The following is a 17,121-nucleotide window of genomic DNA, read 5'->3' as shown; positions in this document are numbered from 1 at the left end:
AATATATATAATATTTGTATTAGATAATCATGTATTATTATTAGCATTTATTGTGCTTCCTTGTCTGAGCAATGTCTTCATCTTTGTATTTGTTGTGCACATTAATATTGGCCGTTAATTGTATATTTCTTCCTCTGGTTACATCTATATTAGATCTTTATCACTACTTCAGCACCACCTGCTGTTTCTCATTTCTTGGTGCTGTTGTGCATGGCTGTGGAGCCCACATTCATCTACCATGTCTCGGACTTTTTAGGCAACCATAGCTCTATGCCTTTTCCCATGGTTCCTCCAGTGGCGTTCTCTAGTCCTCTTGGCGCCCTTTTCTTGAATTATTAAATCATTTTTTTCTGCCCTAGTTGTTTTTTTTTTTATACAATACTGTGGTTCTCCTGAGGAAGAAGTTGGTCCAACTTTGAAACGCATAGAGAATAAACCGCATGAACCCTTCACTGGTGTTATCTGAATTATGACCTTAAACATCGTCAATGCGGACTATCACCCCCACTCTCCCATCTACTGAGATTACAACAAAGACACATCTGACTTCTCACATTTCCAGCACTGTCCCGAACTGTTGCCAACCTGCATAAACTCCTCATCATACCGATACCGCAAAGCTGAGCCACTGCTTGAAGAAGTGTCCCTATCACTTCACCTGCTGTGTGGCACAAAAACTGTGATCCTCTTACTACCCCATATAGTAATGCCCAACACTGTGCTCCTTACAAAGTAAATGCCTCATTTGTGCCCTCTAGATGGAAAATTGCCCCCTTGCAAATGCGTAGTGCCCATATTTTGCCCCAGAAATGAATAATGGCCCCTGTGCACCTCTGAGTGCCCCTATAACAATAATGCTTCCTAATTGCCCACATAACATTTAATAATGTCCCGAATCTCCCAATCAATGTACAGCTCCTTCATACACAGTATAACGGACCTATAGTTCCTCTATACACAGTAACAATGTCCTCACAGCTTCCTTATACACAGTATGGTGGGCCCACAGCTCCTCTATACACAGTACAATGGGCCAACAGCTGCCCTATACATTGTATGATGTCCCCACTGCTCCCCTATATTCAGTATGATGGTTCCACAGCTCCCCTATACACAGTATAATGCCCCTACAGCTCCCTTAAGCACAGTATGATGGGCCAACAATTCCGCTAATATACAGTATGATACCCCACAACACAATATAATGACCTCACAGTATCCCACACACACTGCATAATATCCTCCACAGTAGAACCCACACAGTATAATCGCCCCCACACAATACAATGGCCTCCACAGTAGTCCACACACTTTATGAAAACCCCCACAGTAGCCCTCAAACTGTATAATGGCCCCCGCATTAGCTCCCACACGTTATGAGGGCCCCCCCCACAGATGTCCCGACAATGTATGAGGAGCCCAACTACAGTATGATAGCCATCCACAGTAGTCCCCACACTTTATGATTGCTCCCACAGTAAGCCCCAAACTGCATAATGGCAACCATATTAACTCCCAGGATGTATAATGGCCCCAACAGAGTATGATGGGCTCGCATTAGCCCCCAAACTGTATAATGGCTCCCACATTAGCCCCCAAATTGTGTAATAACCCCCACATTAATCCAGAAAATCACACTGTATGATTTTTACAGAATTAATTAGCATTTTATTGCATGAAATAAGTATTTGATACAATAGAAAAACAGAACTTAATATTTGGTACAGAAACTTTTGTTTGCAATTACAGAGGTCAGACACTGCCTGTAGTTCTTGACCAAGTTTGCATACACTGCAGCAGGGATTTTGGCCCCCTCCTCCATACAGATCTTCTATAGATCTTTTAGGTTTTGGGGCTGTCACTGGGCAACATTGAGTTTCAGCTCTTTCCAAAGATTTTCTATTGAGTTTAGGTCTGGAGACTGGCTAGGCCACTCCAGGACCTTGAAATTCTTCTTACGCAGCCATTCCTTAGTTGCCCTGGCTGTGTGTTTTGGGACATTGTTATGCTGGAAGACCCAGCCACTACCCATCTTCAATGCTCTTATTGAGGGAAGGAGGTTGCTGGCCAAAATCTTGCGATACATGACTCCATCCTCTCTGCAGAAAAGCACCCCGAAAATATGAGGTTTCCCCCACTATGCTTCACGGTTGGGACGTTCTTGGGGTTGAACTCACCCTTCTTCCTCCAAACAGAGAGTGGAGTTGATACCAAAAAGGTCTCTTTTGGTCTCAGCGGACCACATAACCTTCTCCCATGCCTCCAGATGGTCATTGGAGAACTTCAAACGGGCTTGGACATGTGCTGGCATGAGCAGGGAGACCTTGTGTGCCCTACAGGATTTTAATCCATGACGGCGTAGTGTGTTACTAACAGTAATGTTTGAGACTGTGTTCCCAGCTCTCTTCAGGTCATTGACCAGGTCCTCCTGTGTAGTTCTGGGCTGATTCCAGACCTTTCTCAGAATCATCCTTACCACACGAGGAGAGATATTGCATGGAGCCCCAGACAGAGGAAGACTGACAGTTATCTTGTGTTTCTCCCATTTTCTAATAATTGTGGCAATAGTTGCTGCCTTCTCACCAAGCTGCTTGTTTATTGCCCTGTAGTCCATCCCAGCCTTGTGCAGGTCTACAATTTTGTCCCTGGTGGCCTTAGATAGCTCTTTGGTCTTGGCTATGGTGGGGAGGTTGGAATGTGATTGATTGAGTGCATGGACAGGGGTCTTTTATTCAGGTAACGAGTTCAAACAGGTGCAATTAATACAGATAATGAGTGCAGAGTAGGAGGGCTTGTTAAAGAAAAACTAAGAGGTCTGTGAGAGACAGAATTTTTGCTGGTTGGTAGGTGATCAAATACTTATTTCATGCATTAAAATGCAATTTAATTATTTAAAAATCATACAATGTGATTTTCTGTTTATTTTTAGATTCTGTCTCTCACAGTTGAACTGGACCTACGATAAAAATTACAGACCTCTCCATTCTTTGTAGGTGGGAAAACTTGCAAAATTTGCACTGTATCAAATACTTATTTTCCCCAAAGTGGTATCAGACACATGCACACATACACAGCGCTCACATATCAGACACATGCAGCACACATACACTCACATATCAGACACATGCAGCACACACACCGTTCACGTATATCAGACACATGCCAAACTAACCTACAATTTCTAAAAATGTTTCTGTACAGTTATTGCTGCACAAAGACCTCAAAGCAAATACTGAAAGCAAGGGTTCACATATTTCTGCAACTCACAGCCATGAGATATTGGATCACTTTCTTTATTTGTAAAGGTAAAGTCTAATATTTTGAATTATTAATTTGGTTCTCTTTATCCACTTTTAGGACTTGTGTGAAAATTTGATGTTTTAGCTCAAATTTATGGAAAAATATGGAAAATTTTGGAGGGTTCACATATTTCAACACCATTTTAAATCATTATTCAGTGATTTAAATCACTTTACATTTATCTTGTATGACAATTAGCTTAACTGTGATATTTTTACTTCTTGTACAATTTGCTACCTCCCTCAACAATATTAAATTCATAGCTGGAACATATTCCACATTCTGAATATGAAAATTAGTTGTCCCCCATGTGAATTTTCTAATGTGTAACAAGATTTTACTTTTTTTTTTAAATCATTTCCCACTTGCTGGACACTAAATTAGTCTTTACAATGCGTGAATTCTCACATGTGTAACAAGTTTGGATCTCTCACCATGACATTTACCACATTCTGAATAGTAAATTGTTTTTTTAGATATCAAACACAATTTTCTCTTCCAATTAAAAAATATTTCCCACATACTGAACATGAATTCTCACCACGTGTATTTTATGATGTGTAACAATTTTTAATTTATTACTAACATTTCCCACATTATGAACATGAAAATTGCTTCTCTCCTGTGTGAATTGGTTGATGTTTAGAAAGAGCAGACTTTGTAGAATAACATTTATCACATTCTGAACATGAGAATGGCTTCTCCCCTGTGTGACTTCTCTGATGTCTAATAACAGCAGATTTCCGTGCAAAACATTTCCCACATTCTGAACATGAGAATGGCTTTTCCCCTGTGTGAATTCTCTGATGTCCAAACAGAGTTGATTTATCTGTAAAAAATTTCCCACATTCCAAACATGAAAATAACTTCTCCCCTGTGTGAATTCTCTGATGTGTAACAAACTTAGTTTTCTGAATAAAACATTTCCCACATTCAGAACATGAAAATACCTTTTCCCCTGTGTGAATTCTTTGATGTTCAACAAGATGTGATTTCTCTATAAAACATTTCCCACATTCTGAACATGAAAATGGCTTCTCTCCTGTGTGGATTTTCTGATGTCTAACCAAACATGATTTCTCCTTAAAACATTTCCCACATTGGGAACATGAAAATGGCTTCTCGCCTGTGTGAATTTTCAAATGTGCTAGAAGATTTGATTTGTTTGAAAAACATTTCCTACATTGGGAACATGAAAATGGCTTCTCCCCTGTGTGACTTCTCTCATGCTTAGCAAGATTTGATTGAGCTGTAAAACGTTTCCCACATTCCAAACATGAAAATAACTTCTCCCCTGTGTGAATTCTTTGATGTGTAACAAGATTTGATTTAGCTTTAAAACATCGCCCACATTCTGAACATGAAAATGGCCATTCATCTTTGTGAATTCTCTGATGTCTAACAAAACACGATTTCTCTGTAAAACATTTCCCACATTGGGAACATGAAAATGGCTTCTCACCTGTGTGAATTCTCTCGTGTTTAGCAAGATTTGATTTAGCTTTAAAACTTTTCCCACATTTTAAACATGAAAATAGCTTATTTCTTGTGTGAGTTCTTTGATATTCATAACAAATTCTGTTATTTTCATTTTTCAAGGAATCAGTAGTTAGAACCAGTTTAAAAGTATCAGATGACAGACCATTATGGTGTAGATCTGAAAGTATATCTGGGACAATTGCATGCTCTTCATATGTATCTGGTGTAATATGATGATCTTCTGCTTTAAAATCTGAAAATTTCTCAGAGCTTCTGGTACAGTCATCTGACAAAAATGAAGACAATGTTATTATTTTTCAATAAAATTCCTTGAAAGTACATTAATTCATATATTCTATATAGCATTTATATATAAATTTGTATACAATATATAGTGACATTCAAGTATCGAACAGACACTGATTAGAACCATTTAAATGCCTGTTACAGATTCCCTTTAAAACAATCTGTCACCCCCTGGGAGATAATGAGACCTCTAATATGGGCATACAGGTTATAGAAAAGTAAATCTATACATACCTGTATGGCCCATTGTAGAGGTCTGCTTGCATTGAAATGGAGTTTTATAAAATCAGTTTTCACATGCTTGGCATCCCCCGGATGCCAAGAAATCCCCGCCTATCTCTTTAGCTAGCCCAGAAATCCCCGCCAATCTGATTATTTATAATGTTCCCCCCCTTCCCCTGCATGTCACAGGGCCCTGTGATGTGCACTGGTCTAACTAATTTCCAGCGCATGCGCAATGCGACGCTCACATCAGGAGCGCTTAGTTTCCTTCCGGTTGTCTCTGCACTGTTCCGCAGTGTTCTGGTGCGCAGGTAGGGACGCCAAGCATGTGAAAACAGATTTTATAAAACTCCATTTCACTGCAAGCAGACCTCTACTATGGGCCATACAGGTATGTATAGATTTACTTTTTTATAACCTGTATGCCCATATTAGAGGTCTCAAACCTCCCAGGGGGTGACATATTCCCTTTAAATGGTTAGACAGCAGCAACATATGCAGGCTTTATTGTCAGGTTTTAGACAGGTGGCAGCTGTAAGGTGGATTTCCACTGTAGTGATTCTGGAATCTGATGTGAATTTCTTCTAGACCTAATGAGACACCATTAAGACTATGTTGATTATGATGATGCATTATCCAATCATGACTTTACTTCCAGACGGAATGGTATTTTTAGAGACTTCACTTTGAAATATCCCTAGATCTTCTCCTGAATAGCGGAAGGTTTTGTGCCACCAGCTGATGAACCAATACAGATTGGAGTTACACACTCCTTCCGATGTATCACATTATGTACAGTGGCTTGCAAAAGTATTCACCTCCTTGGCTTTTTACCTATTTTGTTACATTACAACCAGGGCTGTGAAGCTGGAGTTGGAGTCAGTGTCCATTTTGGTGGAGTCGGTATAAAATGGACCAACTCCGACTCCTAAAATATATAATAAATTGGGTACAATAGTTCAATGCAGTTTGTGGGGAATATTTTTTCATTAGAATTTGGGAATGTTATGAAATGTCCTATAAATGTCTGTCCTATTCCTGATCTAAGGGTCTAGACTTTTAGCTGAGATGAATCTGTGCTGCAGTTTATGTACATGGTAAGTAGTGAAGCTCCTCCTCTATTGATAAGGGGAAAAAAAAAACCCAGGTAAGGAATGCCTGCACTCATCTCAGAACTTCTGGAGTGAACAGGAAAGCAGGATTAAGGTAAGTACTTCTTAAAGCATATCTAAACTTTCAATAAACTGTGCAGAAATCTTTAGTCCAGTATATGTTGTCTCTGTTTGCTTGATGTTTTAGTTTGTTTTTCCTCTTTGCTCATAAATATATTTTATGTTCTATGTAAATGGTTTGATTATTGTGTCATAATAATGATTAAAAGCCTAATGTTACCATTTTACTACAGTAAATGTATCACTTAAACTTAAACATGAGCCATGTATGAGGGAGTCAGAGTCGTGGAGTTGGAGTCGGAGTTGGTGTCATGGAAATTGAGGAGTCGGAGGTTTGGCTTAATGACTCCACAGCCCTGATTACAACTACTGATGAGCGAACATGCTCAGATAACGTGTTATCCGAGCATGCTCGGATGTTATCCAAGTATCTTGGGTGTGCTCGGATAATATGTTCAAGTCCCCGTGGAGGCATGCTTTGCAGCTGTTAGACAACCGCAACAGATTTGTTAGGAAATACCCGCTTGTGTTGCGGCTGTGTAACAGCCGCAAAACATGCAGCTACAATCTGCCACATGGTCTTTCAGTAAATACACACCTTTTCTGAAAGGCCACAGAGGCTGCAACACCATTAAGCAAGAGGCACCGCTAACCAAACAACACCATGAAGACCAAGGAGATTTCCAAACAAGTTAGGGACAAAGTTGTTAAGAAGTAAATAAGTAAATAAATAAAGTACAAGTCAGGGTTGGGTTATAAAAAAATATCCCAATCTCTGATGATCCCCCAAAGCACCATCAAATCCATTATCATCAAATGGAAAGAACATGGTACCACAACAAACATGCCAAGAGTGGGTCACCCATCAAAACTCTCAGCCCAGGCAAGGAAGACATCAGGGAGGCAGCACAGAGACCAAAGGTAACCCTGAAGGAGCTGCAGAGTTTCCAAGCAGAGACTTGAGTATCTGTCCATACGACCACAATAAGCTGTACACTCCATAGAGGTGGCCTTTATGGAAGAATGGGCAGAAAAAAAACCTTTACTTACACACAAAAATTGTAAGGCTCATTTTGAGTTTACCAAAAGACATGTTGGAGACTCCCCCAAATGTATGGAGGAAGGTGCTGTGGTCAGATGAGACCAAAATTTAACTTTTTGGCTACCAAGGTAAACGTTATGATTGGCGCCAAACCAACACAGTGCATCACACCAAAAACACTGTCCCCACAGTGAAACATAGTGGTGGCAGCATCATGCTGTGGGGAGAAGAAAAATGGTCCGAGTCGAGGGAAAAATTGATGGTGATGTTAGTGATTTGAGACTGGGACGGAGGTTCACATTCCAACAAGACAATGAACCAAAGCACACTGCTAAAGCAACACTCGAGTGGTTTAAGGGGAAACATGTAAATGTTTTGGCGTGGCCTAGTGAAAGCTCACACCAATTGAGAATCTGTGGTCAGAATTGAAGATTGCTGTTCATCACAGGAAACCATCTAACTTGAAGGAGCTGGAGCAGTTTTGCCTTGAAGAATGGGGAAAATAGCCCAGTGGCAAGATGTGGAAAGCTGATAAGAGACTTATCCAAAGCGACTTGCAAGTTGTAATAGCCACAAAAGGAGGTACTGACTTTAGGGGGGGTAAATAGTTATGAGTTTTCAGTTATTTTGTCCTTTTTGTGCTCAATGAAGAATCTGCAAAAACACTAGTGCACGCCCTCATCATCTCCCGCGTCGACTACTGCAATCTCCTGCTTTGTGGCCTCCCCTCCAACACTCTCGCACTCCTCCAATCTATCCTAAACTCTGCTGCCCGACTCATTCACCTGTCCCCCCCCGCTCTGTCAATCTCTTTACGGGCTCCCCATCGCCCAGAGACTCCAGTTCAAAACCCTAACCTTGGCATACAAAGCCATCCAGAACCGGTCTCCTCCATACATCTGTGACCTATTTTCCCGGTACTTACCTGCACGCAACCTCCAATCCTCACAAGATCTCCTTCTCTACTCCCCTCTTATCCTCTTCCCACAATCACATACAAGATTTCTCTTGTGCATTCCCCCTACTCTAGAACTCTCTACCCCAACATATCAAACTCTCCCCTACCGTGGAAACCTTCAAAAGGAACTTGAAGACCTACCTCTTCCGACAAGCCTACAACCTGCAGTAACCCTCGCTCCACCATACCGTGGCACGACCAGCTCTACCCTCACCTACTGCATCCTCACCCATCTCTTGTAGATTGTGATCCCTCGCGGGTAGGGTCCCCTCTACTCCTGTACCAGTCGCTGACTTGTATTGTTCAAGATTATTATAATTGTTTTTGCTATGTATACCCCCTTTTTCACATGTAAAGCGGCATGGAATAAATGGCACTATAATAATAAATAATAATTTGTTCTATACATTAACTGATGCAAACCCTCAAAAGAAAGTGAAATTTCAGATTGTGAGGAAGCAAAACACAAAAAAATGCTAAGGGGGTAAATACTTTCACAAGCCACTATGTAAGACTTCACTTATTGAGTTGTCTTCTAGCTCATTCTGATCATGTCCGACAGATCAAGTCTAAAGCTCTTATCTTTCTTCACCAGAACGATCTTCTAAGCGGATTCATTATGAAATCAAATTTGAATATCCCTCATCTTGAATTTTTTTACATGATGCTGCTGATTATGGTCATGTTTGTCATAAATGGAGCTATGAGTTATAGAATTCAAAGGCTGGGGGCATTGGATCACTGCCTGCACCCCCCGCTGTGAACAGGTAATTGAAGCAGGTCATCTGTTCGAGAACAGACACTGATTAATTAATAAGTAGCTGAGAGTTGTTGGAAGGTCAAAAGGTGACTGTGTACATCCTCATTAATAAAGAGGTGCTAATCAATACAATGTGAAGATACCTGCCCCTAAAGCCCCCGTCTCACATAGCGAGATCGCTGCTGAGTTACGGTTTTGGTGACGCAACAGATACCTCACCAGCGATGTCGCTATGTGTGACACTTTGCAGTGATCAGGCCCCTGCTGTGAGGTCGCTGATCGCTGCAAAATGTCCTGGACCATTTTTTGGTCTTTGCCCTCCCGCTGGTCAGCACACATCGCTGTGTGTGACCAGCGATCAGGCTGGTAACCATGATAAACAGCGGGTTACTATGGGGAACACGCGCACCTAGTAACCCGCTGTTTATCATGGTTACCACTCTGCTACGGTGAGCGTGAGGCTACCGCTCACCGTAGCAGAGTGGTAACCATGATAAACAGCAGGTTACTAAGTGCGCGTGTTCCCCATAGTAACCCGCTGTTTATCATGGTTACCAGCCTGCTCCTGCTTCAGCAGGCTGGTAACCAGGAGCAGGACATCGTGGAAAGATTCTTTCCACGATGTCGCTGCTCCTCTGATCGCTGGTGAGCCCGCCTGTTTGACAGCTCACCAGCGATCACATAGCGACACAGGAACGATCCCTGACAGGTCGTATCGTTGTCGGGATCGCTGTAGCGTCGCTAAGTGTGACGGGGCCTTAAGTCAGACTGTACAGCTCCATATCAAGACACCTCACATGCAATGGAAGTACAATATTTTTCATGTCATATCTATAAAATCCGAGTTTGCCACAATCCATGGATACAGCCATGATTGGGAGATTATTCACATCTCTGCGAAAAGTTACAAAAGTTTTTGTAGCTGGCAACCCACAGCGAGATCTCCCTGAATTATGATTACATCATATTCATGTGTGGTATGTATAGAATGCTTAAAGGATGACTGACAGCAGAAATATGGCCTAAAATTGGTTTTGATACTAATCCAATCAGCTTTCCTCCTCTTACCTCATCTAAGGGAGGAGTGAGGGGTCTGGTAGACCCTTTACAACAGGGATGTCAAACAGAAACACCCAGTGGGCCAAAATGAAAAACTTGGACAAAGTAGAGGGCCAACCAGTATTCAGTAAAATGGGCCCCACACAGTCCTCCCTACAGAATAATGGGCCCCACATAGTCCTCCGTACAGTATAATGGGCCCCACATACTCTTCTTTATAGTATTATGGGCCCCACATTGCATTCTATGCAGTGTAATGGGCCCCACAAAGTCCTCCATACAGAATAATGGCTCACAAATGGGTGGTGGTTTTCGTGTCGCGGGCCAAATGTAATCACCCTGTGGGCCAGATTTGGCCCACGGGCCAGACATGTATGCTTTACAACATCTCATATACCAAATACCATTGTCAGACATCAGGAGAAGCCACGAATATTACAGATTTGTCCATATTTCTTGGGGCGTTCTCCACCAGAAGCTCTCATGGATTCAATTCTTAAGTATCATCTATTTTTTATCCCTTTCATTTTATACTGTTTTTGCTTTTATGTCTTTTTGTTATTTCCCCTTTTGTAACCGTTTTTGAGCACTGTACTCTTTGTATATTAAATCTAAAATTTAATAAGTTTGCTCCTTGCTGCTCTAAATGTTCTGACAAGCCCTGAAGACAGTGAGCACAGCTTGATTGTGTTAACCTGTGTATGCCAAAGAGCAAAAAGAGTACCTACAGTGAGGAAAATAAGTATTTGATACAATGCCGATTTTGCAAGTTTTCCCACCTACAAAGAATGGAGAGGTCTGTAATTTTTATGTAGGTACACTTCAACTGTGAGAGATAGAATACAAAAATAAAAAACATAAAATCATATTGTATGATTTTTACACTCAATTGCATAATATTGCATGAAATAATTATTTGATACAATAGAAATACAGAACTTAATATCTGGTACAGAAATCTTTGTTTGCAATTACAGAGGGCAGATGTTTCCTGTAGTTCTTGATCAAGTTTGCACACACGGCTGCAGGGATTTTGGCCCACGACTCTATACAGATCTTCTCCATATCTTTCAGAATTCGGGGCTGTCCCTGGGCAACATTGAGTTTCAACTGTTTTCAAAGATTTTCTATTGAGTTCAGGTCTGGAAACTAGCTAGACCACTCCAACACCTTGAAATGCTTCTTTAGGAGCCACTCCTTAGTTGCCCTGTCTGTGTGTTTCTGGTCAATGTCATGCTGGAAGACCCAGCCATGACTCACCTTCCATGCTTTTACTGAGGGAAGAAGGTTGTTGACCAAAATCTCACAATACATGACCCCATCCATCCTCCTTTCAATACAGTGCAGTCGTCCAGTCCCCTCTGCAGAAAAGCACCTCCAAAGTATGATGTTTCCCTCACCATGCTTCACGGTAGGGATGGTGTTCTTGGGGTTGTACTCATCCTTCTTCCTCCAAACACAGCGGAGTGGAGTTGATACCAAAAAGTTTTATTTTGGTCTCATTTGATCACATGACCTTCTCCCATGCTTCCTCTGGATCATCCAGATGGTCATTTGCGAACTTCAAACAGGCCTGGACATGGGCTGGCGTGCTCTGCAGGGTTTTAATCCATGACGGTGTAGTGTGTTACTAAAGGTAATGTTTGAGACTGTGGTCCCAGCTCTCATCAGGTCATTGACCAGGTCCTCCCGTGTAGTTCTCGGCTGATTCCTGACCTTTCTCAGAATCATACTTACCCCACGAGGCGAAATCTTGCAAGGAGCCCCAGACCGAGGAAGATTGACAGTCATCTTGTGTTTCTTCCATTTCCTAATAATTGCGCCAACAGTTGTTGACTTCTCAACAAGCTGCTTGCCTATTGTCCTGTAGCCCATCCCAGTCTTGTTCAGGTCTACAATTTTGTCCCTGGTGTCCTTAGACAGCGCTTTGGTCTTGGCCATGGAGGAGAGGTTGGAGTGTGATTAATTGAATGAGTGGACAGGTGTCTTTTATACAGGTAGCAAGTTCAAACAGGTGCAATTAATATAGGTAATGAGTGCAGAGTAGGAGGGCTTCTTAAAGAAAAACTAACAGGTCTATGAGAGCTAGAATTCTTGCTGGTTGGTAGATAATCAAATACTTATTTCATGCAATAAAATTCTATTTAATTATTAGAAAATCACATTGTATGATTTTTAATTTTATATTTTTAAATTCTGTCTTTCACAATTGAAATGTACTTATAATAAAAATTACAGACCTCTCTATTCTTTGTAGATGGGAAAACTTGCAAAATCGGCAGTGTCAAATACTTATTTTCCCCACTGTATCAGGTGCTTGGGAAAGCTGGGTGGCGTGTGTGCTAGTGTGTAACCCAGTGCAGACTTATTGCTGCCCTATCAAAACTGGTGGTAGCGAATAGTGTTGTGTGGATGTGAGAACTGGCAGTGGGGTGCACTTAGCTCATTGTCAGACTACTTAGATAAGTAAATGGACAAGTGATTGTTGGAAGAGGAGTCCACATTTACAGCAGCACCCGAAGAACATATGTCGTATGCGATTGGTATTTGTAGCAAATTGTTGTAAGCAATAGTGCTGTTCCTGACTTTGTGAATACAATTTGGTTTGAAATACAGCGAAATGAAAGTCTGATAACACACAAAAGAAAGCAGCTGACAGGAGGCGATAAATGGGTCTCTCCTTTAACTTATATATAATAAAGGTGTGATTGTTAACTTGAAGGTTGACTCCTTAAACAATTAACAAATTTAGAACTCGGTATGTAGGCCCATATAAAGTTTAATAAAATCATTAATCCTGATTTCTGTCTCCAACGTCTTGATTCTTTTAAGATTTCCAATGTATTTCATAACTCATTGCTTATGCAATCTGATTTGGCTAGGTGAGAGGCTCTGGGCCCAGAGGAGCATGCATGGCTTATACGTCTCATCACTATGATATGCCAGGCTTGGCTTCTCACTGTTCTCAAGGAGAAACGTTACCCCTTAGACCCCATTCCAGAGCCTCTCTTCTAGCCAAATCAGATGTCATACTTTGCACTGATGAGGGGCAACACCATGTCTGCAAATTGAGATTCTGGTTTGGCTTTTATCCTAAGTCATATTGCAAGGCTTATTGAAGAGTTGATATTAACTTTTAGTATTGCTTCTTCCAATAGGTGATGCTAGAGTTCTAGTCCTCTTCCTCTCTGAAGAGACAATTTGCATATTTTATTTCCCAGAGAAACATGCATGGCTTATACATCTCACTTTGACATGCCAGCCTTGGCTTGTCACTCTCTACAAGGAGAAAAGTTACCAGTTATAACTCATTGCTCAAATTCTTTGGCTTCTCAGTATATCTAGCTTACAACTTCTGCAATTATTTTTGATCATCATCAGGAATTTGATATTCAAAAAAACTTTGATTCTAGAAGAGAAACGGTTCTCTCTACACTATTTAGTTCACTGGAAAGATTCTTAATTATTTTGTATGTCCACTAATTCTAAATCATTTTCTCAGTCTCCCCTTGTTATCTTATATTCTAAAATCTGTGGCAACATTTTTTTGGATGAGAGGAGATCCTGAGTAACACTATTTTATCTCAGAGTGAAAAAACTATGGTCCAGCATGTATTAAAATAATAAAGCATATGCCACCTCATCCATCCCCCGATGCTCCTGTTCCTAGGTACCTCGCCAATCTCCATGCTTCCTTTTCTAGCCAAACACTGATCTAATTGCACCAACGACTGACTGAGTAGAATCTGTAACTTCTGTGCATCTAGTGGTCACTACTCACCTGTGCAGTTACCTGTAGGAATTTCCTTTTTACACCACTCATTACCCCTCACATATGTCTCTGTAGTATTAATATGGGTTAGATCTTCACCCTGAAATAAATATGTTAAGAGTCATAGACAGATGGTGAAGTCGCATGAAATGACTTAGAAGAAAAGATCGTAATTACCACAATGACCAAAGATGACATGACAGCCTTAGTTATAACATAGCTGCAGGTCTCCTGTATAAATCCAACCTGTCGGCTCCTAATTCTACCCAACAGTCTCTATAACCAGAAAATTGGGAGAAGATCCAAACTACATGTAATGTCTATGATCAGCTTTATCCTGTCATCTCTACCAAGTATAAAACATAAACTGAATGGCCACTTTATTACAGACGCCCATATGGCAGCACTTTGGCCTTTAAAACCTCAGCAATTTGTCACGTCCCACATTCCAGATGAAGATCCTGACATGCTCTTGAAAGCCCATTGTACCTCCACCTAGAGAAGCTCTATAGGATTAAGATTTGAGCACTGTGAAGACTGGTGAAGCAAAAAAAAAAAATCAATGACTATACGACCATTATGGCATAGTGCATTGTAATTGTAGAATAGGATCAACAGCAGTCAAGAAGTGATTAACTTAGTTGGCCAAAAAAGTCCTAGTGTTGAAAACTCCATCCAAAGGAATCAAAGATGCCAGAATGTGCCAAGAAAACATTCCCCTCATCATTACTCTACTTCCATCACCTAAAATGTTGACTCCTGACAGGAAGGGTACATTGATTCAGGCTGCTTGCATCCAATTCTGACCCTGTCCTGAGCATGGTACAACAGAAATCCCAATGTTTTTCAATGTGCAGTGATATAATTTTGTGTCTTTTGTTCAAGTTTTTCCTTTCCTTTTTCTTTAAACAACAACAACTGAATGGAAGCTGCAATTTGCAAGATTGGGCGTCAGTTGCGTCTAAATTTTTTTCCCCCTACAAGTTGTTTACAAACATGTTATCTCATTTCATTACATATATTTCTTCAATCGCAACATTCCCCATACACTCTTGACACCACTGCACATGAAAACCTCACGAGGTTTGCAGATTTGAAATGCTGATCGTGACTAATCTAGGACTGATGGTCTTGCCTTCTTCAAATTCACTCAGATCACGCTACAATACTTTAACATTCTACTCAGGATTCACACTGAAATCTGATCATTTCATTTTATGCTGCACTCCGGGGTCACTGGTATAATTATACAGTAGCTCCAATCAGGAAAGAGCCGGTGTCTCTAATAAATTGTTCATTCAGTGTAAAATAGTGGTGGATAAAAGAAGACTGAACATAAGACCTTCACAGCCTTCAACACATCATAGGGGAGATCTCATGACACCATCTCTCCATCTACCTGATGATCCTGAGGAACATTGGGATCTTCTTGTTTACAGTCCTGTGGAAGAAGAGGATGGGGACATCTCTCTGGTGTTGTCCTCTTACTGGATGGAACTGGAGGAAACACATACAGGGACTGAATTCATTCTTTACATACAGATAATTATAGGTCGTGTGTATTTAGTCCTGTCTATCACCTGGTGATGTGAGGGGCTGGGGAACCTCCATCATGACGTCCTTGTACAGATCTTTGTGTCCTTCTAAATACTCCCACTCCTCCATGGAGAAATAGATGGTGACATCCTGACACCTTATAGGAACCTGACACATACAATGATACCGTCATCCCCCCGATCCCTTCATATCGTTACTGTATAATGTCCCAGCATTCCCAGCAGTGTCACCTCTCCAGTCAGCAGCTCAATCATCTTGTAGGTGAGTTCTAGGATCTTCTGGTCATTGATGTCCTCATGTATCAGGGGGTGAGGTGGAGGCCCCGTGATTGGGCTCAGGGGTCTTCCCCATCCCTCAGACACAGGGGCCTGACAGCGCTCACTAGAGGTCTTCTTCACTACTGTGTAATCCTGGTTATGGAGAGACACATTAATAAATCTCACTACAGACATTTCCAGAGTCCTCACCTCTCCAGTTCTGTCCATCTGTTATTCCCATAGATAAGAATGATGTAATGTGACGTCATCAGAATCTCTCACCTCTCCAGTAAGCCGGAGGAGGATCTCTAGGGTGAGGTGTAATATCCTCTCCGCCATCTTGTCCCTGTCCCTATCCATCCTTGATGGTCAATCAGGAAAATTCTCTTATATAGAAGATCTCCACTGAGAGGATCCGATATTGTAGGGACCTGAATGGGGAGAAGATGACGATGTAACATCATAAAGATCCCATGTAAGAAATCTCCGGAGCTGTTACCGGCTTCACATGATCACTACATCCAGTCATGGCCCCGTCCTGCCCCCGGTATAACACACAAGCACATTATAGTCACATACAGGGATTTATCACAGGCTCAGCACTGAGGGGGTTAATAGTAATGGGGAATCTCCACATACCTCCACCTGCAGAGCAGCACACTGGATATATGGCTGTTCTGTGCGCACAGGACCTGTGATGATGTCACAGGAGGGGAGGAGTCAGGGGTCACAAGTAGATGCAGGACTCTGCTGTGCTGGTTGTCATGGTCCAGGATGGTTGAGGTGAAGTTTATGTGTGGGGTCAGGAGGGATTTACGAGGGGCATTCATTAAAGGGGTTTTCCCATGAACAAAAGTTCATTTTAAAAATTGGCTGTGCCTAACCGTGTACGGTACACACCACATCTCCTGGGCAGAGGAGGAATGAAAAGAGTATACAGACATTACATCCGGGGATCACAGAGGATTCATTTTGTGAGGTAAAATATTGTTTAAAAACAGGCAGTGAAATATTTTACCTCATAAAATGAATCCTCTGTGATCCCCTGCTGTAATGTCTGTATTGTCTTTTTCTTCCTCCCCTGCCCAGGAGATGTGGTATGTTCTGTACACGGTTAGGCTGAGTGCACACGATGCGTTTTTCATGGAAATTCCGCAGCGGAAACGCATCAAAAACGCAGCGTTTCTGCAGCGCTCATAAATCCGCAGCATGTTCATTAATTTTGCGGAAGCGCCGC

The 17,121-nt window shown here is 41.5% G+C and overlaps 1 protein-coding gene across 1 annotated transcript; it reads right to left on the bottom strand.

Moving 5' to 3' along the window:
- Positions 1-1,784: 1,784 nt before the first annotated feature.
- On the bottom strand, positions 1,785-16,589 carry LOC141270738 (uncharacterized). Its single transcript, XM_073680834.1, has 7 exons — positions 16,524-16,589; positions 16,167-16,315; positions 15,858-16,037; positions 15,651-15,774; positions 15,470-15,567; positions 14,080-14,170; positions 1,785-5,065 (listed from the first exon to the last, which is right to left on the bottom strand). The coding sequence occupies exons 2-7, from the start codon at positions 16,242-16,244 to the stop codon at positions 3,897-3,899; spliced, it is 1,740 nt and encodes a 579-aa protein (XP_073536935.1). The 5' UTR covers positions 16,245-16,315; positions 16,524-16,589; the 3' UTR covers positions 1,785-3,896.
- Between the last annotated feature and the right edge of the window lie 532 nt (positions 16,590-17,121).

The sequence above is a fragment of the Phyllobates terribilis genome, unplaced genomic scaffold, assembly GCF_046119375.1.
Source record: "Phyllobates terribilis strain yellow unplaced genomic scaffold, ASM4611937v1 Scaffold_5__5_contigs__length_657084704, whole genome shotgun sequence".
Taxonomy (NCBI): Eukaryota; Metazoa; Chordata; class Amphibia; order Anura; family Dendrobatidae; genus Phyllobates; species Phyllobates terribilis.
The sequence above is the reverse complement of the archived record's forward strand: the minus strand, read 5'-3'. Positions and strand labels throughout refer to the sequence as shown.

Bases quoted from the DNA above. Each gene is read 5' to 3' on its own strand.
- LOC141270738 (XM_073680834.1), bottom strand. From the start codon at position 16,244: ATGGATAGGGACAGGGACAAGATGGCGGAGAGGATATTACACCTCACC. The intron at 16,038-16,166 runs GTGAGAGATTCT...CTCCATAACCAG, and splicing joins TCCTCCGGCTTACTGGAGAG to GATTACACAGTAGTGAAGAA. The intron at 14,171-15,469 runs GTAGATGGAGAG...TATTTATTTCAG, and splicing joins ATGTTCCTCAGGATCATCAG to GGTGAAGATCTAACCCATAT.